General features: G+C 41.4%; 2 protein-coding genes across 2 annotated transcripts in view; one reads left to right on the forward strand and one right to left on the reverse strand.

The window, feature by feature from the left end:
* Positions 1-12,387, reverse strand: part of zfpm1 (zinc finger protein, FOG family member 1) — an 86,541-nt gene extending 74,154 nt beyond the window's left edge. The window contains exon 1 of the mRNA XM_047595798.1: positions 11,778-12,387. Coding sequence (XP_047451754.1) covers positions 11,778-11,817 — 40 coding nt within the window. The 5' untranslated portion in view covers positions 11,818-12,387. The remainder of the gene's footprint in view (positions 1-11,777) is intronic.
* A 4,675-nt stretch (positions 12,388-17,062) lies between these two features.
* ces3 (carboxylesterase 3) lies at positions 17,063-26,395 on the forward strand. Its single transcript, XM_047597564.1, has 13 exons — positions 17,063-17,218; positions 18,863-19,061; positions 19,704-19,842; positions 21,754-21,887; positions 21,951-22,104; positions 22,192-22,296; positions 22,685-22,786; positions 23,091-23,231; positions 23,322-23,402; positions 24,322-24,463; positions 24,959-25,108; positions 25,199-25,271; positions 26,067-26,395. The coding sequence occupies exons 1-13, from the start codon at positions 17,152-17,154 to the stop codon at positions 26,248-26,250; spliced, it is 1,671 nt and encodes a 556-aa protein (XP_047453520.1). The 5' UTR covers positions 17,063-17,151; the 3' UTR covers positions 26,251-26,395.
* The last annotated feature ends 1,262 nt before the right edge of the window (positions 26,396-27,657 follow it).

The raw sequence follows: 27,657 nt of genomic DNA on the forward strand, positions 1-27,657 counted from the left end.
ACAGGTGGACACAATCTCACCTTTTTATATGAGACCTCTCTGAGATACCTTCATTTGTTCTATGAGACGTTCTATAGTTTAAAAGAAAAGTACTTCAATTTATTATAACATTAAGACAGTACTAGTTTACTTTAAAAAAGAAAAGGGAATATATTTATATTACACACATACATTATATTACATTCCAGTTTTCCAGTGAGTGCTGTTCATTTTTGTATTTTTTGTATATTCTTTCAAATGTGATACCATCTATAAAATTATTTTTGTGTATGTTCTATGACAATGAAACGTGGGATAAATTAACGGTGTCTTAATAAAAAGGTTTGAAAGAAGTTTTTAGAGCGTGATTACGTTTAAACTCGAGGTCCGTTCAGGCTAATCTGAGACTGAAAACACACACATAAACAGCTGGTTGATCGGCAGCTCACTTATCAGTCATGGTTTACACAAGCACAAAGCAGATCCAGGGCCCGGATCCCTGCAGCACGACTGGCTCACATGACTCCTAACGTACACACCGACGCTCCAGAGACAGAGAGACAGCGAGGGGGGGGCGGCCTTCACATTCCTAAATGAAATGAAATACACTTGGTATGAACTCCAGACATCCACGAACACATCCACCAGCGAACACGTCTGCACGGGGATCTGCAGAGGGAGGGAGACGTCTCAAAAAACAAAACAAAACAAAAAAAACATGGGAAACACTCGGTTTGTGATTATTTTATCGGTGACGGCAACAACAGCCAGCGTCTCTTCTGGTTTAGACGTTGGCTTATTTAAAGATATTTCACTTCCAAAGCGCACGCTGTCGTCGCTGGTTCCAGAGACTTCAGGATATTTCTCCCTCTAGTTTCTCATCTTTCACTGTGTCACTGGTTTAATGCGCCTTACGAAACAAATCCGGCTTCAGTCCACAGCTCACATTCCAACATTAAATGAAATACGCTCAAAGAAATCCATGAACACATCCACCATCTACATCTGTGTGGAGATCTGCATCTGGATAGAAGACGCTCCGTTACAGGGAGGGAAAAGTCTAAAAAAAACAAACATGCTTTTAAATGGAAAACACTGTTAATGATTATATTTATCTGCCTCTATCTGTGGCCGGAGAAGAAAGTAACAACAGCCGGATCAGTTTGTGCTCAGTCCGTCACTACCGGCTTATTTATTTCACTATTATGTAGCTTGAGAAGCTATTTGTGAGTTAACAGCACAAACTTCAGGTTTTAAATGTTTGTGGTCTTGTTTTTTTTTTTTTTTTTTTTTAAGTACCATGAAGATTTATAACTATTTGGTCAAAACTAGGGCCTGACCGATAAATCGGCCAACTGTAGCCATTAAAGAATAATCAGTAGCTAAAAGCTTATAACTAGTTTGTGAAATAAAAATAACTCAACAAGTTTTGTGTCTTGTTGTGTATGTCACACTTGACTGATATGTTAGCAAGCTAAATTTATGATAATCTAGTTTAAAAATTACCTTTCTAATCACTTTAACCGACTAAGTAACGGCTATAATTAGGCTAACGCTAGGATAACTAGCTTAAATATTACCTTGCTAATCACTTTAACCGACTAAGTAACGGCTAAAGTTAGGCTAACGCTAGGATAACTGGCTTAAATATTACCTTGCTAATCACTTTAAACGACTAAGTAACGGCTAAAGTTAGGCTAACGCTAGGATAACTGGCTTAAATATTACCTTGCTAATCGCTTTAACCGAGTCAGTAACGGCTAAAGTTAGGCTAACGCTAGGATAACTAGCTTGAATAATACCTTGTTAATCATTTTAACCGACTGAGTAACGGCTAAAGTTAGGCTAACGCTAGGATAACTAGCTTAAATATTACCTTGTTAATCATTTTAACCGACTGAGTAACGGCTAAAGTTAGGCTAACGCTAGGATAACTAGCTTAAATATTACCTTGCTAATCGCTTTAACCGAGCCAGTAACGATAAAATGAACGTAACGGTAACGTTTCAGTACCTAAAAGTAATATTAGCATTAGCATACCTCGTCCCAACAGCTTTATGTTTAGTTTTCCTCTAGAAGGACACAGGCTGCTGCTAATCTGCTGCTCTTAATCTACGATTCATTTACTGTAGAAATAGTTTTTAATAGTTGGGATGGCATCATGATAGCCGTCCAAATGTGGACTCAAAGGCTCATGAAACACTGTAGTTTCTCGTCTTTCAGGTGTCTTTGGTTTAATGCACCAACAAAATAAACCCAGCCTCAGTCCACAGCTCCAGATGAGTTCCTCTAAGATGCTGATACAACATATTTGCACATCTTCCAATGAGCCTAAACTTCCCCGAGAGAAACTGTTAGTGTTGGTAAAGCTGGTCTGGAGTCTCTCTGTTGAAAACTGATGGATGGAAGATATTAAAAAAAACATAAAAATCGAGGATTTCCTTTCCTTCTCTAAACTATCGCTGTTCCCCTAGAAGTTGATATAAACCGTAAATATCAATCTGAGTATTTTCAGAACCGATAGCGAATCAGTTTGAGTTCATTTTTGTCTAAAGTGGAAAAACCTTCACAGCAGTTTTAAGTTTCTATGAAGCAGACAGCGAGAGGAGCCGCTGGTCTAGACCTCCTCTGTTAAGGAGGCTCCCGGGAGGCTCCTCCAGCGTCTCCTCTTTCTGCTTCGCATTGTCCCGGACGCCGAGTCGCCCTTATCACCTCCTCCTCCTCCTCCTCCTCCTCCTCCTCCTCCTCCTCCTGCTTCCTCGTCTCCATCGTCTTCCTCCTCTACGTCTCTCCTCATTCCTGACTGTTGTTTTGATCAGTTCAGACCTGAGGCCTCTGTTTGTCTTATTTATTCATTACAACATGGACCAAGATTCTTTCTTACTATAATTATTTATTTATATATTCATTTATTCTGACTGTCGATAAATTAAAATGTTTAAATGCATAATTTCCAAATTCAGTCGTCATCATAATATTATTATTGCCATTTGTATTATTGATTACTAACACTGATATGACTTTACTACCATTAGTACTAATGAAAATAAATTAATAACAATATGATATAATATTATTATTATGATGATTTAATTATTTTATTAGTGCTCGTAGATGCATAAGATTAACTACTGTACTATTATATTATATTATGTTATATTATAATTTGATGGATAAGTTGTACTCTGGGTCAAAGGTCGCAATGAATGAATGAATGAATGAATGTGTGTGTGTGTGTGACCTTTGAACCTGGACATCTCCAGTTTGTTTAGTTCAATATCTGAGATCTGGGAACTGAAGCCGTGGCAGCTTCCAGCCTCAGTCGTGGCGTTTTATTGTGGGTCAGTGAGTGTGTGTGTGTGTGTGTGGACTGTGTGTGTTTTTTGTGTGTGTGTGTGTGTGTGTGTGTGTGTGTGTGTGAGGCTGTAAAAAGCAGGTCAGGCGGTGTTGTGTTTGCCCAGGTTGCCTTAACATCCCGGAACAGAGTGCTCAGCACAGTAGGCACGAATGGTCGACTTATCACTGCTGCTGGGGGGGCGGGGGGGGCGGTGGGGGGGGCTGCCTTGTCATAACACTGGTGGGGAGTCAGTCACACACACACACACACACACACACAAACACACAGTGAGATATATATCCAGACCCACACAGTGTCCTCTGAGTGTCCAGAGATCAGAGCCATGAGGCGAACACACTCGGAGCTTCATCCTCAGATCCTCTGAGGTTAAACACACATTCATAAAGAGGTGCTAACGCTTCCACAGTCGCCGCAGGTCAAGGGTGAAACCGTTTACAGCTGCAGTGAGTCGGGGGGGTGGGTGGGGGGGTGTGGAAGGGGTGGGGGTGGAAACCATAACTCACCTCGAGGGTAAATAGCAGGAAAGGGTAATAACTCATCCACACGCCGAACACAAACGGTGTTTCCTCTGCCAACTTCCCCCTTTTTATTTGTTATATCTGACCATGCAACTCACACACACATTTATGCAAAAGACGCTAACGCCTTTAACCAGAGCTGGAAGATAAAGAGAGCGAAAAAAAAAAGAAAAAAAAACTGCGGCTTTCGTGAAGTAATTTTCACAGAATTTCAAACCGTTACAAAGCTCAGAAATGTCACATTATTTAACCACCGTGGAAAGTTCAACCCAGCTTCCTTCCAATCAGGACTCTGGAGCCTTCGACTCGGCTTCTAGTTTTTATTTTATGTCATTTTATTCTCTGCTGCAGACACCGTGCATGACTGATAGCAGTCATGTGCAGCTCTCACACAAAGCTATCTGATCGTGGGCATGAGAATCGTTGGCCCCAATCAGTCACCATCTAGCTCCGTTAATATCTGCAGCCAGAATCAACCCAGAGCCAGCCTTCCTGCTGACGCTGCTGCTTTCCTCTTCATTTTTGTAGTTTTTTCACTCTTCCTCTTGTCAAATCTCACGCCTTCCGACCGAAAAAACAACATTTTAAATAAAGAAAAAGCTGCGGAGATAGTCATCAACTAAAGGAAAATTCCCCAACATGTCTGCGCTATCTTACAGGGAATCTGGAAATGAGTAATACGTGCTATTAATTTTAATTAAATTAATCATCGACAATGCTTGTTAGGGAGGGGAGGGGGGGAGAAAGAGGGAGGGAGGGGGGGAAGAAATGCATTCACACCTATCATCTAATTATACAACAACATTAATCCCATTAGAGCTGGAACTGATTGCCAGGGTCTGGACCCCGGCTGCTCCAGCCCGGGCCCTGATGTTCATGTTGTTGTTGGTGGTGGTGTTGGGTGGGTGGGTGAGGGAGGGGGGGGGGGCTCTCTCCTCCCGCCTGCTCCGGCCTGATAACAACTCTAATCACACCCAGCGATCTGTATCTGCACCGGAGATCGGGCCCCGCGGCTTATCTAAAGTTCACATCAAGCTAAAAGCAGAACAAAGGAGGAGTAGAAAAAAAAAAGAGAAAGAAAACACACACAAGGGAAAAGCCACCAAGGCTGCATGAGACGTGCTCTAGTTCACTAAAGGATGAATTAATCTCTCAATTGTGCGTCTGTATAACAATCAACGGTGCTTTGTTAAACAAAACCAGTCACGCAGCTGCAAGAGGAGACTCTGAAAGCGCAAAGAAACACCAGGCGAAAGTTTCACAGATGCAGCTTTTAGGTTTTAAAGGTGGTTTTAGCCATTAGCAACGACAATGCTAATGATAAAATAAATGACATAAAGAAAAAGTTTCTAACTGTATTAAGCAGCACTTTATTTACATTGACTTTTTTCTTATATTTTTCTACCTTAATGTCTGTGTTGTTTATATGTGACTTTTAAGCCTCAATCAAAAAGGTTTATTTTTTATTTATTTATTTTACAGTGTCAGTATAAAATACCTCTGCACATTACTGCATAGTCCTCTGGCCAATCAGAGCGAGTGATTAAAAGATGTGTCATTTGCTAATTTCTTTTACGCGATATGTCAGGCTACAATGCTCCAGTGAGCGCTAACATCGTAGCCTGTATTTCAGCTTAACTTAATGCAGAAATATAAACCACCTGTTACACCTCTGTCAATCACCAGAGTAAGACACGCCCACACATGATCTGATTGGCCGGTCAGATGTTTGCAGGAGAAGAGTTAGTTCCCAACAGAGCAAACTCCAGATAAACTGTCGACCACAGACAAATGTGTGGTCAGGACTGAGAGGACGTACAGAACCAGCTCACACCATCGTTTTTACATTTATTTAAGTGTTTGCAGGAGCAGAGTTTAAAACCGGAGAGACTCCACATAAAGTTCAAGTGAAAATCATGATTATTCATCATGTGGGAAAACATCTGTATTTTTATTACACCACTTTTAAATGAACAATATTTGAAGAGTTTTCAGTGCAAAATAAAACTCTAAAGTAGAACAAATGCTTAATAATAAAAAATGTCCATTTTGTGTCAATTTTTTACAATAATTTAAAACTTTTTTTCTTTAACAAAGGCAGCTTCACTGGATTTAGTGAAGCAGCGTTAGCTTCGGCCTTCATGCCTTCCTCGTACTTTAGTTTATGATGTTTTTTTAGGTGATTGAACAGATTAGAGTTAGAGTTACACAAGTCTGCTGCACTCTCTGCATATAACTTGTTCTTGTTTCACGTCATTTGCCCTAAAATCCCAAACAAGCCCAGAAAATGGACGTGGATTCTTTCGAGGCCTTAGCTCCTCACCACGGTAGCTTAGCTTAGCTTAGCTTAGCTTAGCTCCTCTCTCTGGACTCACTCCTGTCAGTCCACCAAGGAACTTGAGGCGAACGCTCCAAGCTGCGCTCGCTTGTTATTTAGACATTAATGAAGCCTTAACCACACATCGCCCCCTGGTGGCCGGCTGACCACTGGCTGAGAATCTGCTCGATCAGATGCATCAGAGCATTTTAAATGTAAACATCACTGATCACCAGTTTCATTTTAATCCTGGCAGTCCAAATTGTGATCACGATTAAAATTCGATTAATGTGCAGCCTCCTCCCGCTGCTCTAGTAACACGTCAAAGTGAAAGCATGCAGCTAAAAAAAAAAAAAAAAACAGAACTCATTGACTTTCTGCTCCGTATTCACAGCAACAAGGAGCAACTTCAGAAAAGTTTTTAAGGAAGTTTGAAGAGCTTCTTTGTGGAGAGAAAATGAATAAATAAGAAGGAAAAAGGAGGAGGACCAGGAGGTCGACGTGGTGGTTTCCTTGTCTGGCAAACTGCAGGCGTCCTGGTTTGCTTTCAGTCGTTATTATTCACGCTGACCTCTGAGCTCTAGCACTGATGTCAGAGGAATAACACACAAAGAGAAGGAGGGAGGAGGGAGGAGGGAGGAGGCAGGAGGGAGAGGCCCAATCAGCTGAGTGGATCTGCAGGGTGTTATCTATCTACCATCAGCAGGCCTCCTTATCAGCCCCAAACATCTTTCTCAGGAGGGAGGGGGAGCGGCAGAGCTGCCATTAAAAACATTCATCTCGCAGCAGCTGTGTATTCTACCAACACGTCTTCCTGTTCCTTCTCTCTATCACTTTTTCAGCGTTTTCTCTTAATCACCATCATCAGACGTCCAGCCAAACAACAACGACAACAACGACAAAAGCAAACAACAAACCTGGCGACGCTGGGAAAGTAAAGAAGAAGAAAAAATAAAAGCAGCCAGATGTAATTACAATGCTCCCTCCGTCCTCCATCTCTCCTTCCATCTGCCCGGCCTCCCTCCGTATCAGCGGCAGCGATCGCCGCCAACTTTTATCTCGTCTCCCATCTCAACCGCCAAAATATAAGCCCAGGGATCCAGCCGGCTTTCTGCCTCCTATCTCCCCATCAGGGAGAGCAGCCGTATCAGGCTGAAAGATCACCAACCGTTGGGGGAGGATGACGCACAAAAAGACACAGACAAATATCTATCTGCTACACAAACACCCCCCTCACCCTTTCTCCTCCTTTTACCGTGGGCCTCCTGAAAGCCACGGACATAATCCATTGTTGCTGGGAAATAGAAAGAAAGAAAGAAAGAAAGAACGATGCTATGTCCTAATGTTTTTTAGAAAGGACATTGTACAGGAAGTTAAAAACTAAAACAGTGTAAAGGCCTGAGTTAAGCTACATCGGTTAGCGACAGGTGACTTTCTGCAGAAGTAACGTTTGTGCACTTTAAAACGACGTGTGTTTATATCCAGCAGATAAACACAGCAAATAAAAGGTCAAAGGCTCAATAAACCAAACATTATGAGCAACGACAGCGCTAATCTATCCAAACATCTGTCTGTCTAATAATAAACTGGACGCTGGTTGTGTAACGATTTAAATAAAGACATGAGTGGGATGTACTTTAGCTACTTGACCTAATGTTAGCTTCAAGTTCAGAGGTGTTAGAATTAAATATAGCAATGAGCTAATGTCATCTAAGCCATTACTACATATTATTATAGAAATCATTATATAAGCCAGTGTTAGCTTCAGCTAACAATTCTTTACTGCCATCTACATGCCAGTTAGCATGCTAATGCTACCACATCAACTGTTCTGATTCTTTAAACCCTCTGGAGTTTTATATTTCACTTTGTTTGGTTTTACTTTGTTCAGCTCAACCTCACATGTGTGATTTTACAGTTATTTTACTTATTTTTTATTTTTCAAACAAACTGTATGAACACATTGGACCTAAAACCAGACTAAAACCATCAAATCCCAGTAGGAAAAAGTTAGATGGAACATGTTGAACCAACCATTTTTAGAATTAAAATGTAAATCTAACACAAATCTCGAACACATTTAGCAAACAACAAAGTTATTTACAACTATTTCCATCTTTCCGTCCTGATGCTACGTCGTCTTAAATCGGCTCCAGAGGGTTAAACTAGCGTTAGCGTCACATACTGAGAGGTTTTATGGTGAAAGGTAGCAACAGTTAAGCTAATGGTACCAATCAAACAGTGTCAACAGAAGTCAAATATTTAACCTTACCAGACATACAAAGCATAAATACAGACATATTCTAACACTAAAGTAAACGAGAGCTAAAGGGCTAAACTTCATACGCTCTGTAACAACTCCACCCAAACACTGGGCGGCGCTGTGTCTTTTTTGCCGACTTCCTGCTGTACTTTCAATAATGGAGACTGAAACTTTCAAGTTGCAGACAGAAATACTAAAGAGGAAACACACTTCTACCCAGAGGACCAATCACAGCTCTAGTTTCCTACATCACTATAACACAGAAGCATAAATTGTGCGTTCGTAGTAGCAGTAGCAGCAGCAGCAGCAGCAGCAGCCCCCACCTCCACTGAGTCCTTATCACTCCTCACTCTTTCCTATCAAAATGTCTGCCAAATCACAAGAGAGTCACGGGGCTGAGAGCCTGGCCGGGCCGGTGTACGGGGAAGCATGGTGGACTGGGGGGGGGGGCTGATAAAGGCGGCCATGACACCCCCCCGAGACCCACACATGTACACGCTCCCTCCTCGTACACACCGAGACTGGGCGGAGCTTATCAGCCTCTGGGTCTGGAATACATCACGGCCTCGCCATGGAAACGGATATGAGACAACAGGAAGTGACAAACTATACGGGCGACTCAGTCACGCCCACCATCATCATCATCATCATCATCATCATCATCATCATCATCATCATCATCATCATCATCACCATCATCAGTGTGGAGCAAGTTTAATAGCTAATAGCTAATAGCCAGCTAATGGTATCATTCTATTGTTTCTGAACTTTAGCTGCTTAATACATCTATGATTTTCAGATTTACTAAGTAACCTCCTAAGTTCATGTGTCAGGTATCACACATCCATCCAGAATATCCAGAAATATCCAGATCACCACAACATCACTGTTTGACCTTAAATTGGAAAGAGACACGTTTAAGTGTCTTTATATCATTTCTAAGTTCATATTCTTGTTCTCTATAATATTTGGTGTGAAAAACTACTATCTAATAATCACATATATTATGTTGAGGCCTGTGTTTCCATTAAATTAGGAAAAGTCATTAAATATGAAGGAAAAAAATCATGTTAATCGTGTATTTAGAAACGTAAACTTTGAATGGGATCAAGTTGACCCCAAAGATGAATATTAGGTGCGTTTTGTAATTGTCTGATGTGTGATTTGTAGTTGTGAGTTCTGCTGTGGGACTACGACTGAAATTTAGCACTGGTGCTAGGTCCAGGGCATTTACACTCATTCCTAACACACCAATGTGGACTAATAAATTAGTAAATGAAATGAAATATAATACTTTAACAGCTTAAACTAATGTCAGCTTTTCTTTCAGGGTCAAGTGCAGAAGCAGTTAACGACAACCAAGGATGTGAAATTCTTCACCAATCACAAATTATTTTTTTTTTTTACATATTTGTAACAACAATGCTAATAATAATAAAGAAGTGCTTCTGTTAGTCTCACATTCAGATCATCTGCATAGAGTGAGTGTAGCTTAGCCAGAGCTCCTTAGCAGCTTTAAATAAACTTTCAAATAAAGGTGGTGTGTTTGGGTCAAAGCTATTTCCATTCAAGACAACAAATGCAAAAAAAAAAAAATATATATATATATATATATATATATATTTACATAAGGGAATATGAATAAACAAATCTCTCACTTGTTTACAGCTACATACCATATTTTAGCTGTTTATGCTAATGTTAGCGTCACATTCAGAGCTCTCAGGGTGACAAGTATCACACAATCATACCACAACAATCAAGAAGTATTGAACTACCTGCTAACTTATCAGCTCCCAGCTCTCTGTTGAGCTACGCACTTATTTACACTATTGATTAATCAACTGATTGAAAGTCAGATTAATTACCCAAAAAGTCTTCATGACTTTACACTCATGGACGTCAAATTTTCACCTTTTTATGCTTGAAAATGGCAAAAACAAATGAAACATCATGAAGTTAGTTGCAGATTATTATTTTTCATTAGTTTAATTTGTAGAATTGACTAAAAGCTCCGGGTTGTGAAAGGATTTCAGCTGTTGATCCTGATACCGCTTCACTAATGCACCAGTCTCTGACGCAGAACTGAGAAAACAACTAGTTGATCGACCAGTTGATAAAAAAACGACAAATCTGATCATTTAGGAATGATTTTAGTCATTGTTTTCATATGAGTTGTTTGTGCTATTCTTTCTATTTGGGATAAAACAGAGGGGACATTACAGCAGATGTATTTCTGCATGTCCTGACGTGTTTGGGTAAATCCATTAATGAGTAATGGAGACAGCAGAAGTTACAGAACTGTGTCCCTTTTTTATTAAGAAATGACTCGTTTTTAAATATAAAACATTAGTTTAAATAAAAGTAAATGTTGTAGGAGTTTGCAGACTGAACCACATGCATTTCTTTGGTTTTGCTTTATGTATTTTTTTGTAACACGCACACCTGCTGCGACCCTGCAGAGCCAAGATCAGCTTATTCTGATCACAGATGATAGCCAGTCTATGTAACTACTGTGCTCATGTGATAGCACCGCAGTCTAAACTTCAAGCTCTCTGAGGACAAGCTGACACAATCAGAGATGAGACAACCAAACAAACTGATAGGACGGTTCCCAGCTGCAGCTTCTAGCAACACGGGTGAGCAGCAGAGGTCAATCACAACATCATTAATAGATTTATATACATATGTATATGTACTTATCAACTCTGAACATCAGTTAGCAGCCGATAAAACCTGCACACATTTTATAAACAGGAAGAACTCGTCAAGCACGGAGACCAGCCAAGCGCCAGAGCAAGAAAAAAGGGCCTTTCAAGATGCATTATTGAGTTTAAAAAAAAAAGAAAAAGATGCAATTGTAGGCAGCTATCAGCGGCAGAGATCAGCCATGCAGGCCTATCGGACGCCCCATCTCTGGGAAAAGAGAAGTGAAAAGCCGGAGGGTGGTGGTGGGGGATAGAGAGAAGGAGAAGGAAGAGGGCCTCAGACAGAAAACAAATAATAAAAAATAAAAAAAGTAAAAAAAAAAGATCCAATTTTAATCTTTATCTGGACTCACATCGGATCACTGCTTATCTCAGTTCACATCGGGGCTTTTTTTGTATTTTCTCAGAAAACACAGCAGAATTAAACAGGAAGGAAGCCAATGGAGCAAACATTCTCCACACAGCAGAAATAATAATAAAAAAAAATAATAAAAAAAACTTACAAATTCCTACAGAGCTGAATAAATCTGGGAACAGCCGCACTGAGCCGAGTTATATTTACACCAAGCTTCTTATTAGTTGAAGCAAAGACGGAAATAAATTGATAAATATTAAAAAAAGGGTAGTTTCTTACGTTTTATCTGCCGGGGTTTGCTCTGCTTTCTGCGGGACATGACTCCTCTCCTCTGGATCCTCCTGCTCCTTCTTCTTCTACTACTTATATTCGCTCTTTCTTCTTCTTCTTCTAGTTATATTCTCTCTTTCTTCTTCTTCGGTAACTACTGAGACGCGGAGCTCCGATCATTCACCGGAGAAATCCGCATGACCCGTCCCCGCACTTCGAGGATCTATCTCCGGCCACGACAGTCCTACCTGTGGCGGAGTCCGTTCACCTGTCACCGTCCTCCGGGTCTTCTTCTTCCCGGTTTCCTGCTGACGTTATCCCGTCGCCTCCGCCGGAGCCGCCGCCGTTAAAATGTCGGTGTGTCTAGGGAGAATGGTGAGGGGGGTCTCGGTGTGTCGGTGTCGAGTTGAGCCGACTGAGAGCTCGTGTTTTTCGGTCAGGTTTGCCGCGTCCCTCCGGTTCGTTCCTCTCCGGTTCGTCCGCCTGCTGCCTCTGAACCGGGAGACACTTTCTTTCAATGGAGCTCGAGCGCTGCCGTTCAACTCCGTTACTACTCCGCACGGAGCGCGACTCGGGCACGCCCCCTTACGTATGACGTGTGACGCAAGGCGCCGCCGCACTCACCTCCCATTGGTTGACACTCGGCCCACGTTTACAAGCTTTTTATTTATTTTTTTGACCTGTCAAAATAAAACAAAATACGTAGAAGATAAAATGATTAGATACAATAGGCATAAAACTCAATACATATACAATGACTAATGCATATTTTATGAAAATAAAAATCATAGTAATATTTTTTATACTTAATAATAAATTAATTATATAAAATCTGCATTGAAGCTAATATACATCAAAAATAAATAATGTATATTCTATAATAATAATAATAAAGGATATAAATAAATGGACTATATAAATAAAATAAAATGCATTTTATCAGCATGTATAAACAACTAAATATGCTAATAAAATAACATAAATATTAAACAATATGTCTAATTAAAATATTAAATAAATATAAATAATATTTATCTCTTTAGGATTTTGTCTCTATTGTTATTTATGAGAGTGTTAAACTCAAAATAAAGTAAAATATTTCATATTTTATTATAGGAATAAATATACTGTACGTTGAAATAAACACACAGTCGAAATATACATACAAGGACTTCTACATATTTTCTAGAAATACGAAATATAAAATAATATTTTAGCTAATTAATCACTTTATAAGCTTTGATATCAGTTCTACAAATTCAAATTTTTTCATGTTTAAAAATATTAAAATTATTATATTAATGTGAAACATTACATTATTACTATACAAAATAAAATACTTTATACATATATTTTTATGCCTTTGTTAAGGGCTTTGCACTGAGGATGATTACTATTATTTTTATTTTTGCTTTTGTATATTTAGTTATTTATTTATTTATTTATATTTTGAATGGTTCGTTTCATTCTGCACACATGACCCTGCATCATTGCTGTTTTTATGGTTTTTGTTTTTTATTTTTATTTTATTTTATTTATTCATTTATTTATTACTTATAAAGCTTCTCTTCCTCTCAGAGAAGAGGTGCAGAACCCTCAAGTTCATGAAGGCCCGTCTAGGGAAAAGTCTGATCCCTGCAGCAGTAGCTGCCTTGAACAGCAGGTCACACTGATCTGTCTGCAGATCAAAAATAAATAAATAAATACATAAAAATCAATCAATCAATCAGACAAGTTGTGCATTGTCATTCCATTAGGTGTCCTGCTACTGTGTTGTGTTACTCTCATTGTGCTCTGGTTTACATGTGATACAGACCTGAGATTACTCAGGATTTCCTTTTGGGCTGACGAAGACGGGCCACTCCAGTTTCCTGCACAGATGACTCAGACTGGAAGTACTGAAGCAGAAATTCCTGCAGGAGTATGAGCCCATGATTCATTTGAAATTGTTTAAGGGCGAACGTGTGAATGTGGCTTCCTGTGATATTCTGCCTCAACACTGATTAGACTTTATTTTCCTTTCTATTTATATTGCAGGGACATGCTGCCTTCATTGTAGACACACTTTTTAAAGCCACACAGATACTTTAGACCAGTTTACCTTCATTATTCCACCCAGGGAGCTCAGCAGATAATTCACTGGTGCCATCTAGTGGCCACTTTACAAATCACGTCACGATAAACACTTGCAGGCTTTATGATCCAATCAATCAATCAATCAATCATTAATCAATCACACTTCATATATTTCAATTCAAAGAGCTTCACCGATGTAAATATCCCTTTTACTTTAATCATATTCATAATTGTCTTTCAAAATGAACACATCACAGACAGTTTGATGATTTTTAGTGCAGTGTTAGTCTGTAGACTAAGAGTATACAGAAATAATTTTATGTTTTTAGACCTTGATCTTTTTTTTTTATTTGAGCAATACCTTTTCTTCAGTTTGCATCATTTTAACTGTAGAAATCACATATTTAGTCTCAGTGTTTCATTCTATCAGGTCTGAAATCTTATTTAAAGAGCTGCAAACCTGCAGGAATCACCAGATCATTTAAAGACTCAGGTTAAAGCTCTGAACGTTACTCTCTGTGTTTCCTGTGTCGTGTTGCAGATAAGTTTCCTCTGAATTGTCCAAGCAGCAGAAAGAGGTTGAATAAATACTCCCACCACGAGTTCACCAAGCTCCTTGTATTTGTTCAACCTTGTGGAACTCGTGTTTTTCTGCTGAGTGTAAACAGAGCGAAGCTGGACTTAAACTAATCTTTAACTAGTCATCCCTTCACGATCACGTCAGGAACAGTTGTTGCTCAGAGGTCAGACTGGTTAGAGGTGAGAGTAAGAACCTGTTCACAACGACCTGGAGGTGGACGGACAAACATAACCTGGTCTGATGGAGCTCGCATGGTCCCAGCATCAGCTCCAGGGATTCATACTCTCATTAAACACAGATGCTTTACAGTATTTGCTTCAGGATTTTCTACATTTCTGCATAAAAATTATTCAAAACATCAACGAATTTTAACACAACACCAGAGAGTAGATGAAGATCCATCATCCAACATCCTGAAGGAGACAAAAAGAACCACATAATGTAGAAATATTAGTTTATTCAAGAAAATTAACTGTATGTTGTGAGTCCTTGTAACTAATATTTGTGGTAACATCCGATCAGTCGGAGGAGTTTGATCCCAATAATCAGATCAGAACCATTTGAGTTGTGAGATGTTGGTGGTTTCCTCTCATCAGCTGATGCTCCAACATTTCTGCTGGATGAAGGTCAGGACTTTGACTTGTTCCTAAACATTCATCTGGTTCTTCTGGAGAACCACTGGTGTTCTTGGGCTCCTTGTCTGTTTTCTTCACATTCAGCTCATGGACTCATGTCCTGACATTTTCTTTCAGAGTTCACTGGTAGAATTCACAGTTCATTGGTCCATCAATGATGAGCAGATGCAGCAGAACAGGCCCAAACCAGGACATTAGCGCCCCCATGTGTCATGGAGGGATGAGGTTCTGATGCTGGAATGCAGTGTTGGTTCATCTCCAAACATTTAAACCAAACTATTCTACTCTGGTCTCATCTGTCCACTAAACATTGTCCCAAATGTCCTTTGTGGACAGAGAGCAGTGTCTTTGGTTGTTGAGTGGATTCATCAACATGAACATCAGCCAATGTGAGAGAGGCCTTTAGCTGCTTAGAAGTTCCCCTGGGTTCCTCTGGTTCCTCTCCCACTATGATGGAGTGATGTTTGTTGGTGGACCACTCCTGTGGAGGGGAACAGTCGTCTTCAATCTGTCTGACTCTCTGTGGATTATTTGTGGCTTCCAGACTCTTTACAGATGGTTGTGGAACCTTTTCCAGCCTGATGAGCAACAACAACTCTTTTTCTGAGCTCCTCACAAAGCTCCTTTCATCTGTTGTCATCACACACTTCAACACAAACATGAGACAAATCCCTGATTCATAGAAACTAAACCAGAACCTGAGTCTCATCGTTGATGGAAACACGTCTGGACTCATGGACTCTGGTTTAATTTGATATATAATATTTTAGTCTTGTATTTCCTTGTGCTGTGTTGGGTTTTTGTTCTTCGTCTACTTTCAGGACGTGTGTGTAAATCTGCTGACATTTTAAGTTATTTTTTTATTTTTTATGAAGAAATGCAGAAAAGCCTTTAAGCTGCTTTGTATTTCTGATAATCCTGTAAAATCTACTGAACTGAAAACAAACAACAAGTTTGGCTTCAGTTTCCGTCAGATTGTTCTTCATTCTCTGGACTCCAGTTGTGTTTGAGTAAATGCTGCATGATGCAATACGTCATTTTCTTCTGGTTTCATTGATTAAAGTCATTATAGGATTCAACCAACACAATTATTCAAATCGACTTGTTATTATTTTAACTGTGTTTCAACTTTGATTCCTCCAGAACTAAACCACTTAGAGAGATTCTGACTTTTGTGACAGAAACTTTAGATGAACAGTTCATGAACAGCATCCAGTTACTCTGGGTTTGTTCTAAATAGGCTGGAGTAATAAAAGGTTAAACTCTACTGGAGTCTTCATAATATTCCTCATGAAGAGTGGGGTCTGACTGTGATCCTGCAGCTGTCAAAATACTCTGACCTCCTCTGGGTCTCAGCGGCGTGACCCAGGAATTCGGTTTTCTCCGCCATGTATCGGCTTAATCGCAGGATTGACCGGATAATGCGTGTGCGCATGCTCCACAACCGCTGCACTGGCGCGTGACCCCGGAACAAAAACATCCAAGAAAACAGATCGTAGAAGAAGAAGAAGAAGAACGGAGCCGTCTGAGGGACAGCGCGGATCTTACCTGCACCAGATGTAGCGCGAACATTACGTATAAGATTAAAAATGTTCTATTATCCGTCTGGTTGTTGTTTAAATGTCTGACACATGAACGACTCTAGTTTATTATATCACGTAATCGATCAACCAGAAATCGGGCCGTATTAACGTGGTATTAACCCGCTGAAAAGACACTTCATCGCCCCCTAGTGTGGAGGAGGAGAACAGTTATTAGATTTTCTCTGCTGCATGTAAACTGGGACAAGGACGTAGTCAGAAAGTAGAGTTTAGAGCAAAGCTCCATTAAACTCTGCATGTAAACATGAATGCATGAGTGTCTCTGTCCCTGGATCAGCGAGGCCTCGGTTTGAGTCCCAGCATCTGCAGATGTTTGCAGCACTGAGCTGAATCGGTCAAAGAGCAGCATTATGTAAATGGTTGGTCAGAGTCCGGCTCTCGGATCAATGCTGTGACTGAGCCTGTGTTGGGGATGTGTGGGTGGGTGTGTGGGTGGAGGTATTTCTCTGGTAGCGTTCAGAGGCTTCGTGTCTTTCTCTCTGAGCTCCAGGATGAGGACAGAGCTGCTCTTTGTCCTCCTTCTTCCTGCGCTGACAGCGGCGGCCTCACCGACACCAGGTAGGAACTCACCTGGACACGTTCACTTTTTACTTCTACAGAAACAACAGGAACAACTATGAAAGATGAAAAAAAAAACAGAAAAATACCTGATGTTAGAGAACAACCTTTAATCTGAATCATTTCTGATCATCATTGAGATTTAGTTGATTCCTCAGTATTTACCATCACTTCTGAGCTCTAACGTTGGTCCTCTCCATGGGACATTTGAGGACAAAGACACCAAGAGGGACCAGTGGAGACACATAAAGTATCATCACACTCTGCAGGAAGGAGTTTTCTTTCCAGCTTCAAACAGCACATGAACCAAGCCAAGCATACGTTAGCCAGGGATTCTGCTAGCACTTGGGCTAACGCGGCTAACAGCTGGAGACAAACCAAGACAAACCAAGACAAAGACAAGCTGCCAATGCTGTCTCCGTAGCAGCAGGGACACATTAATGTGGACACATGTCCCCTTCTATCTACAGTCTGTTGCTCATGCGTCGGTGATGTAATGTTGACTTGTGTGGACACCAGGAAGTTACGTTTGGTGGCGATTAACGGGAATACAAATAAATAAATAAATAATTAAAATATAGAAAAACTACATAGAAACTTATTAACAATATACCAGGTAAATTATTGTTTTTAAAAAAGTTTGTTTCTCTTTCTATTTACAACTTCAGTATTTTTTCAAATTATACATTTGTGCACAAAATGTTTTTCATTTCTTGAATATTATCCATTGATGCTATTTTCCTTTTATTTTGTTCTAGTTTCCTCTTGGCTCCTGGTAAATGTGTGTCTCTTGTTTTGGTTTTTGTTTTTACCTGGATTATCATTTGGAATCGGTTGCGTGTACTCGACATGTACATCCTGTTTATCTGAATGAAAAAATAAATAAATAAATATATTAAGTAAATAAAATATAAGTAACATCTAGTAAAATAAAATAGAAAAAAGTGTAAGCAAAGGAGATGTAGAAATATACAGTAAATACATCGGAGTGATGTATCTGCTTATCATTACGTCTTATATTTTCTATTTTTTTTTTATTCTGAAAGTCTAAAAACTAAAAACTAAATGATCTCTGGTTAAAGTCGGATTTAAAGTCTTCAGGCTGCTTTGTCTCGTGTGAACGTAGTGACAAAGAAAACTGGTCTCAGTTTCTCCCAAACTAAACAAAATGAAAAAACAACATTTCTCAATCGCAGCGTCTTCAGTGTCCTCAGCGTCTCCGTTGAGTCTCACGTCTCCTTCATGCAGCTCAGATCAGATCAAATTTAAAAATGAGTCCCATGAAATAAAAATATAACTTAACTCTGCACAGCACAGAAAGAGACACAGAGTCACTATAAAAGGACATCAGAGACACAAAGACACAAAAAGACTAAAAGACATACAACGAGAGAAAAAAGACACAACAAAGACACAGATCTGAGAGGACACAGAGAGGACACAGAGAGGACATGGGTCTTCTGTCCTACTGATTTGTTGAGGGGTGTTATTAATGAAGCGGCCTGTAGGTGGAGCCCTGGTGCAGATCTTCATTTACTGTAGGAACCGGTTCCAGATCCGTTCTGTTCAGACATGAAGTGGTTCTGGATCTGGTCCAGACGTCCTGTCAGTCCATGACTTCTGTCTCTGAACCTTCTGGTCCAGGGTCCGAGGACCTCGTGGTGTCTCTGAGACATGGTCGTCTCAGAGGAGACTATGTGACGGTGAAGGGGACAGAGAGGAGGGTGAAGAACTACCTGGGGATCCCCTTCGCCCGGCCCCCCCTGGGCCCCCTCCGCCTGGCCGCCCCCCAGGAGGCGGAGCCCTGGGACGGCGAGAGGGACGCCACCCAACACCCTCCTATGTAAGTCCAGCTGGGTCCTGAGTCACGTCCCTCAGACATGTCCCCGAATTAACCTGGAGGACACTCTCCAATTCTCCTTATCCTCCTCCTTGTCTCCTGGTCTCCTGGTCTCCTTGTCTCCTTGGCTCCTGGTTTCCTGGTTTCCTTGTGTCCTGGTCTCCTTGTCTCCTTGTCTCCTTGTCTCCTGGTCTCCTTGTCTCCTTGTCTCCTTGTCTCCTGGTCTCCTTGTCTCCTGGTCTACTTGTCTCCTTGGCTCCTGGTCTCCTTGTCTCCTTGTCTCCTGGTCTCCTTGTCTCCTGGTCTACTTGTCTCCTTGGCTCCTGGTTTCCTTGTGTCCTGGTGTCCTTGTCTCCTTGTCTCCTTGTCTCCTGGTCTACTTGTCTCCTTGGCTCCTGGTTTCCTTGTCTCCTGGTCTACTTGTCTCCTTGTCTCCTGGTCTCCTGGTCTCCTTGGCTCCTGGTTTCCTTGTCTCCTGGTCTACTTGTCTCCTTGTCTCCTGGTCTCCTGGTCTCCTTATCTCCTGGTCTACTTGTCTCCTTGTCTCCTGGTCTACTTGTCTCCTGTTCTCCTTGTCTCCTTGTCGTCTTGTCTCCTGGTCTCCTTGTCTCCTGGTCTCCTTGTCTCCTTGTCTCCTGGTCTCAGGTGCATCCAGGACCCAGAAATAGTTGTGAACACGTCCAGAATCATGTCCTTGGAGTTCGTCCCTCCAGCGCTTTCAGAGGACTGTCTCTACCTGAACGTCTACGTTCCAGCCGAGGCAACGAGAGGAGACAAACTACCGGTGAGTTAAAGACCAGGGACACTAGAGACTAGAGACCAGGGACACTAGAGACACTAGAGACAAGAGACTAGAGACCAGGGACACTAGAGACTAGAGACTAGAGACCAGGGACACTAGAGACACTACAGACCAGGGACACTAGAGACAAGAGACCAGAGACCAGGGACACTAGAGACTAGAGACCAGGGACACTAGAGACAAGAGACTGGAGACCAGGGACACTAGAGACACTAGAGACTAGAGACAAGAGACTAGAGACACTAGAGACTAGAGACCAGGGACACTAGATGCACGAGACTGAGGCCAGGGACACTAGAGACTAGAGACCAAGGACACTAGATGCAAGAGACTAGAGACCAGGGACACTAGAGACACTAGAGACAAGAGACTAGAGACCAGGGACACTAGAGACTAGAGACTAGAGACCAGGGACACTAGAGACACTACAGACCAGGGACACTAGAGACAAGAGACTACAGACCAGGGACACTAGAGACCAGGGACACTAGAGACAAGAGACCAGAGACCAGGGACACTAGAGACTAGAGACCAGGGACACTAGAGACAAGAGACCAGAGACCAGGGACACTAGAGACTAGAGACCAGGGACACTAGAGACAAGAGACTGGAGACCAGGGACACTAGAGACACTAGAGACTAGAGACAAGAGACTAGAGACACTAGAGACTAGAGACCAGGGACACTAGATGCACGAGACTAGAGACCAGGGACACTAGAGACTAGAGACCAAGGACACTAGATGCAAGAGACTAGAGACCAGGGACACTAGAGACACTAGAGACAAGAGACTAGAGACCAGGGACACTAGAGACTAGAGACTAGGGACACTAGATGCACGAGACTAGAGACCAGGGACACTAGAGACTAGAGACCAAGGACACTAGATGCAAGAGACTAGAGACCAGGGACACTAGAGACACTAGAGACAAGAGACTAGAGACCAGGGACACTAGAGACTAGAGACTAGAGACCAGGGACACTAGAGACACTACAGACCAGGGACACTAGAGACAAGAGACTACAGACCAGGGACACTAGAGACCAGGGACACTAGAGACAAGAGACCAGAGACCAGGGACACTAGAGACTAGAGACCAGGGACACTAGAGACAAGAGACTGGAGACCAGGGACACTAGAGACACTAGAGACTAGAGACAAGAGACTAGAGACACTAGAGACTAGAGACCAGGGACACTAGATGCACGAGACTAGAGACCAGGGACACTAGAGACTAGAGACCAAGGACACTAGATGCAAGAGACTAGAGACCAGGGACACTAGAGACACTAGAGACAAGAGACTAGAGACCAGGGACACTAGAGACTAGAGACTAGAGACCAGGGACACTAGAGACACTACAGACCAGGGACACTAGAGACAAGAGACTACAGACCAGGGACACTAGAGACAAGAGACCAGAGACCAGGGACACTAGAGACAAGAGACTGGAGACCAGGGACACTAGAGACACTAGAGACTAGAGACAAGAGACTAGAGACACTAGAGACTAGAGACCAGGGACACTAGATGCACGAGACTAGAGACCAGGGACACTAGAGACTAGAGACCAGGGACACTAGATGCAAGAGACTAGAGACCAGGGACACTAGAGACTAGAGACCAGGGACACTAGATGCAAGAGACTAGAGACCAGGGACACTAGAGACAAAATGACTCACGATGGTGACAAGTACATGAAAACACGAGTCTGCACAGAGGAAAGCTGGAGCAGAGCTGGAGATCAGCGTTTTATCAGAGACAGTAACGTCCTGGTCCTCCAGAGGTCAGGGGTCAAAGGTCAGAGGTCAGAGGTCAGGGGTCAGAGGTCAGGGGTCAGAGGTCAGGGGTCAGAGGTCAGGGGTCAGAGGTGACCCTGTGTTGTGTCTCAGGTGATGGTCTGGATCCACGGCGGAGGTCTAGCAATGGGAGCGGCCTCTCAGTACGACGCCGCTCCGTTAGCCGCCTACGAGAACATAGTGATGGTGATCATCCAGTACCGGCTGGGCATCCTGGGCTTCCTCAGGTAAGGACCCCCCCCTCAGGTAACCAAAGCAGCTTGTCCTCTCTGACCTGTCCTCTTCCAAAGCACCGGAGACAAACACGCTCAGGGGAACTGGGGTTTGCTGGATCAGCTGGCAGCGCTGAGGTGGGTGCAGGAGAACATCGAGGCCTTCGGAGGCGACCCCCAAACCGTGACGGTGGCTGGAGAATCGGCCGGAGGCATCAGTGCGTCCATCCTGGTAGGAAACAGAAAACCTGATCCCTGCAGGGGCGTCGCCGAGCATCATGTCCACTGACTGCATGTACATACGTCTCCCTTTGACCAGACGCTGTCTCCTCAAGCTAAAGGACTGTTTCAAAGGGCCATATTCCAGAGTGGGGTCGCAACACTGGGCACCTACACCACCAAACACCCCCTGTCTCAGGCCAAGGTACCAAACCAGGAACCCGTGAAGTCACTGCACATCTGCACCAGGCGCTCGACACCACCCTCACCCTCTCATATGTGATATAGTTAATAATTAATTCATTAATTATTTGAGATCCGTTTATTGGTTTATTAAACTCTTCATGGTTTTAGTCCAAAGCGTTTATCAGATCTGTTCCTGTCATATGAACCTGGAGGCCTCAGGTCTCCTGTTAGTGAACTATGGTTTATCCAGAGGACCTGAGGGCTGCACAGAGCGTAGACATTTTTAAAAGCAAACTCTACCTTTTTAATTCACCTTTTAATTGAATCTTAACCACCTCTTTGCTTATTTAATGACTGTTTAAATAATATTATTGTGTATATTTACTTCTTCTGTCCTTCATTTCCAGATTGTCGCCAACATAACGGGATGTGACAACGACAGCACGGAGGTAATAGTTCAGTGCCTCCGAGGAAAAAGTCAAGACGAGTTCGTGGCTGCAACCAAAAAGGTAAACAACCAGGTGAACCCGGTGTGTTTTTATTTGAGTGGCTTTCAATCAACGCGATGTCACATCCTGTTTTCATAGCGTCTAAATAATCTAAATAACTAAAACAAAACTTTTCGGAAAAGGAAATTTGACTCTTGAACAAACATCAGTTTTACATCATGTGCGTGTATTTTAGTGTTTTAGTTTTAGGCTCATTAGCATGGAGAGGATGAGCTATACTGCAGCCAGCCACCAGGGGGAGCTCTACTTGCTTTGGCTTTTACAGACTATGGTTGATGTTTATTAATCTTGTCCTTGTGTTTAGATGAAAATCTTCCTGGGAGCCGTGGTGGACGGCGAGTTTCTGACCGACGTGGCAGAGGAGCTACTCAAGAGGAAAGAAGTGCTGAAGGTTCCTGTGATGATGGGAATAACCAACCATGAGTTCGGGTGGATCCTGCCTCAGGTGGCTCCACATATTCAGATCCTATTTATTCAAAGTCCTTTGTGTCATCGTCATGAACTCATAACTAGTTTTGTCTCCTGTGGGTTGCAGAGCTTCGCCCCCCCAGGCTGGTACAATGGTATGAACCGTGAGTCGGTGGTGGCGGTGATAAACGTGTTCAATCCTGCAGGGGTGAGCGCTAACGTCTGATCTAAGTTAACACATCTTCAGTTTATTTCACTAAACATTTGTAATTTAAGTCATGTTTTTAGTTTAGTTTTTTTTTTTTTTTTTTTTTCAAAAACCAAGCAGCAGCATTAAATTTCAATCAATGCCAGAAATTTAATTCAATTTAAAACTACTCATTTATGCTTATTAAGATAAAAACAGCTGAAAAATACATCATAAATGTTGTAAATGATCACATAGACCGCCTGCATGGTACAGAAAATAAATTTTCACATTAATTCCTTCCAAATATTCAAACTGTTTTAATGCTGCAGTATTTAATATTTCAGACTAATCACATATTCATAGCATTAGTAAAATGTTCAAAGACGCAGACGAAGAATAAGGACGGAAAAAAATATTTTATTTTTAAAATTCCTTTCTTGCAAAGATGCTTCACAGTCTTAAAAAACAATAACTGCTAACATCACAACAAAATAACAAAAGTAAAATAAGAAAGATACCTGAAATAAATAAACCAAACTATTCAAACATAGAATAGATTCTTTTTAACAATACGGAAACAGTTTTTTTTGTGTTTCTAACATTAGATACATGTCAAAAATATTTCCGTTTGTCACGATTTATTTTTATTTAAATATTTTTATTGTTTATATCAGTGAGAAGAGGGAGAACTGAGGTTATCGGTCCAGACAGCAAGTAGAATATCATCAGCATAGAGTGATATTTGATATTCTTGTGATTAATGAAGTCGCCCATATGCAGGATTTAAACAAAAGTCAGAGGACCAAGGATACTTCCCTGAGGAACGCCATTTTCAATATTATGAGTCTGTGAAATGAGAAAGAAACCATTCAAACATTAAACCAAATAAAACTAACATCTGTTTTAGATGATCTTATTTAGTTTGTCCCTGTTCCAGGTCTCTGTTGCCAACAACCTCATCGCTGATGAATACTTGAAAGACGCCAAAACTCCAGAAGAGATCAGAGACGCATTCACAGAAGTTATTGGAGACCTGTTGATGACGCTGCCGGTGGTCAAGGTGGCGGGATACCACTCAGGTCAGGGGCCTCGTTAAGACCTTCGTTTATAGATCTGGTCTCTAGAGTCCAGGTGTGAACACTGATCGGGTCTCAGTCCACATGTGGAGGTGGTCTGATCTGTGGAAAAGGAGCTGAATTCATTCATTCATCCACTGGTAGAAATGATCTCCTGAATAACTAGAAATGAATCCTTCCTTCCTTCCTTCCTTCCTTTCCATCTTCTTCCTAAATCTGGATCATGTCTCCATCCATGTGGTCCTGGTTCTGGTCCAGTGGTAGGTAGAGATCCATCAGAGACAGCAGCTGATACATTATTCTACTGACCACATGGTGGCGCTGCAGCTGATTTACACACAGACTGAGACCAGATCTCCAGTTCTGGCTGGAGACTCATTTTGATTCATTAAAGACCAGGTGTCAACGCAAGAACTTTAGAGATGGTCAATCTGATGACAAACTGGTTGAAGGAAAGCAGCACCTCGTCTAAATACATTCCCTCGTTGGTTTGTTTAGATGCGGGCGTTCCAGTTTACATGTATGAGTTTGTGTACCGCGCTGGCATTTACAGACAGAACAGACCCGACTTTGTGAAGGCAGATCACGCCGACGACGTCGGCTTCATGTTCGGTGGATGTTTCTGGGGAGGACATATTAAAGTCACAGGTGGGTAAAAGTAAGACGCCACCTGATAGAACTAATAATAATGGAATGAAGCTCAAAGTTAACAGCTTTCATGCTCTTCTCATCCGTCAGGCAACGTCACCACAGACGACGAGAGATTGTGTCGGGCCATGATGTCATACTGGGCTAACTTCGCCCGTACTGGGTAAGAACGAAAAACTGTTTCATCATTCACAAACCAGAGGACGGGCACTTTGATTTTAGTCGAGTTTTATCTGGAGGAAGGTTTCTCTGTTGGGAACTCATTGATCTGCTGGGCAAATCAGATCATGTGGGTGGAGCTTAATATGACAAAAGAGTCATAGTAGTCATACATGTTATCTTTGTGTGGTGACTGGCTGCAGTACATGTCATAAGCTCCACCCCCTCCATGTCAATGGGCGGGACTAAGCTAAAATAACTAAATACATGTCAAATCATTTTTTTCCGTGATGGTTTCTGTTAGTTTAGGTAGCTGATATAATTGATGAATGTTGTATAATTTTATTTTAGTTCATTATTTGACGCCATAGAAACAGGATGTGACATACTGGCGACCACCAGTTGCCATGCCAACGGCTATGTAAAGCCGTCCCGTGGGACCGTGAGAGTTGTAAAAAATAAATTCAGTACAGTCAAAATAGTTAAATACTATTATACAAACAGTATTTACATATTAATTCTCAACACGTCTCTTGCACAAAGAGGAAAAGAACAAAACTGACTGCGCAACATCAATCTGAATCCAGTTGTTTCACAACTATTAAAGATTTTCCGCTGATGTATGACATGAAAATAAATTAGGCTGAAATTGAATCTCCCTACCGAGGAGGACAATTGCTTTATTTACTTAAATAAAGATAAAATGAACACTGACTACACAAGATCAATGAAATTAAACGTCCAAATCTGATTTTCTCTGCTGCGTACGGTCCTGAGGTTTGTCTCCATGTCTCCTCAGTTCCCCTAATGGTGCTGGTCTGGTTAACTGGCCTCCCTACGACCAGGAGAAGCAGGACTACATGGAGCTGGATCTGACTCAGACTGTGAAGCAGAAGCTGAAGAAGGACCGGGTCCATTTCATCACGGTGTCGCTGCCTCAGAAGCTGGAACAGTTAGCGGCAGCAGCCAAGGCTGGAAATTAACCCGCACTAGACGTCTTACTGTCTGTATTCAGCCCAGGTTTAGGTGTGTGTTTGTTTTTTTAGCCTTCTTCATTGTACACACGAAATAAGAATGTTTCTTCTCTTTTTCAAGTAACTGTCATTAAAGGAAAAAAAAAAAACGTCATCTGAAGGAAAGAAAATGTAGTCGCATCATATTCAAACTAGAGCTACAGCTAAAGATTATATTCATTACTGTTATATATATATATATATTATATATATATATAATATAATAAATATAATATAATATAATAATATACCACATTTTTACACCTTTTTTGGTAAAACACACAGTTTAGCTAAAAAGTAATAAGAATTTTCTATATTTCTGCATAAGAATTACTCAAAACTGATTTTCACACAAGTCCTAAAAGTAGAGAAAGATAAAAACTCATTCAACACATCATTCAGGAAAATTAACCATGTTTCATATGTATGAGGTGTGCGCTGTGAGCTCCTTTTACAGCAGCTCGGAGGGATTTGATCTCATTCCTTAGAACAGAACAACAACTAAAAACCAAAACAGCTACAAAAACAAGCACAAATATAGAGACACACATGGGTTCAAGAGGACTCCAGCTGACTGCAGAGAGACAGATACCAAGCAGAAAAACACAAAAATAACTAAACGAACAAAGATGAAGAACAACAGAGACACATCAGAGAAACAAAACACCTACGAGACCACATCTAAAGGGCATAGAAACGATTCCTCTGGACTACAGAGACACACAGGTACAGAGGGTCTGATGTAAGAGACACAACCTGTACAGAGAGATGCACAAAACAAGACAACCACAAAGCGTCAATAAAGGCTGCAAAAAGGCCGACTGCAAGGAGACGCTCAACAAAGAGACAGAAACGTCTGCAACGAGAGACAAAACAACTGCAAAGAGAATCTAAGCTGCCACAAAACATCATACAGCTTCTACAAAGGTACATCTCATTCTGATTTAATATAAACTGGGTTTTTAATTCCAGCTACAGTTTCATTTTACAACAACTGAACAGAATCATTCAGTCATAGCAGGTCATACATGAGGAAGACACATTGGACAAAACCCAGAAAGATAAATAAATAAAAAAACTAGAAAAAAAAAAAAAAATTATAATTCAGTTCAATTCAGTTTTATTTATATAGCGTGAATAACAATATAAATTGTGTCAAGACACTTTAGAAAAACCGACCTGAAACCTCCAGAGCAGCCTGATGGTGACGGCGGCAGGAAAAACTCCCTTTTAACAGGAAGAAACAGGGAACAAATAAAAGGTTTCAAACTTGTTGAGTGGGTTAAAATAACTACATTTACTCAAAGAATAAGGGATATGTTTAAAAAAAAGAAATGAAAAGAAAATGTTTTTTTTGTGACAAGTAAGGTAGACATA

The sequence above is a fragment of the Mugil cephalus genome, chromosome 10 (assembly GCF_022458985.1).
Source record: "Mugil cephalus isolate CIBA_MC_2020 chromosome 10, CIBA_Mcephalus_1.1, whole genome shotgun sequence".
Taxonomy (NCBI): Eukaryota; Metazoa; Chordata; class Actinopteri; order Mugiliformes; family Mugilidae; genus Mugil; species Mugil cephalus.

Coding starts and splice junctions, on each gene's coding strand:
- ces3 (XM_047597564.1), top strand. CDS start 17,152: ATGAGGACAGAGCTGCTCTTTGTCCTCCTTCTTCCTGCGCTGACAGCG. Junction 22,105..22,191: donor GCATCAGTGCGTCCATCCTG/GTAGGAAACAGA, acceptor CCCTTTGACCAG/ACGCTGTCTCCTCAAGCTAA. Junction 23,403..24,321: donor ACGTGTTCAATCCTGCAGGG/GTGAGCGCTAAC, acceptor TCCCTGTTCCAG/GTCTCTGTTGCCAACAACCT.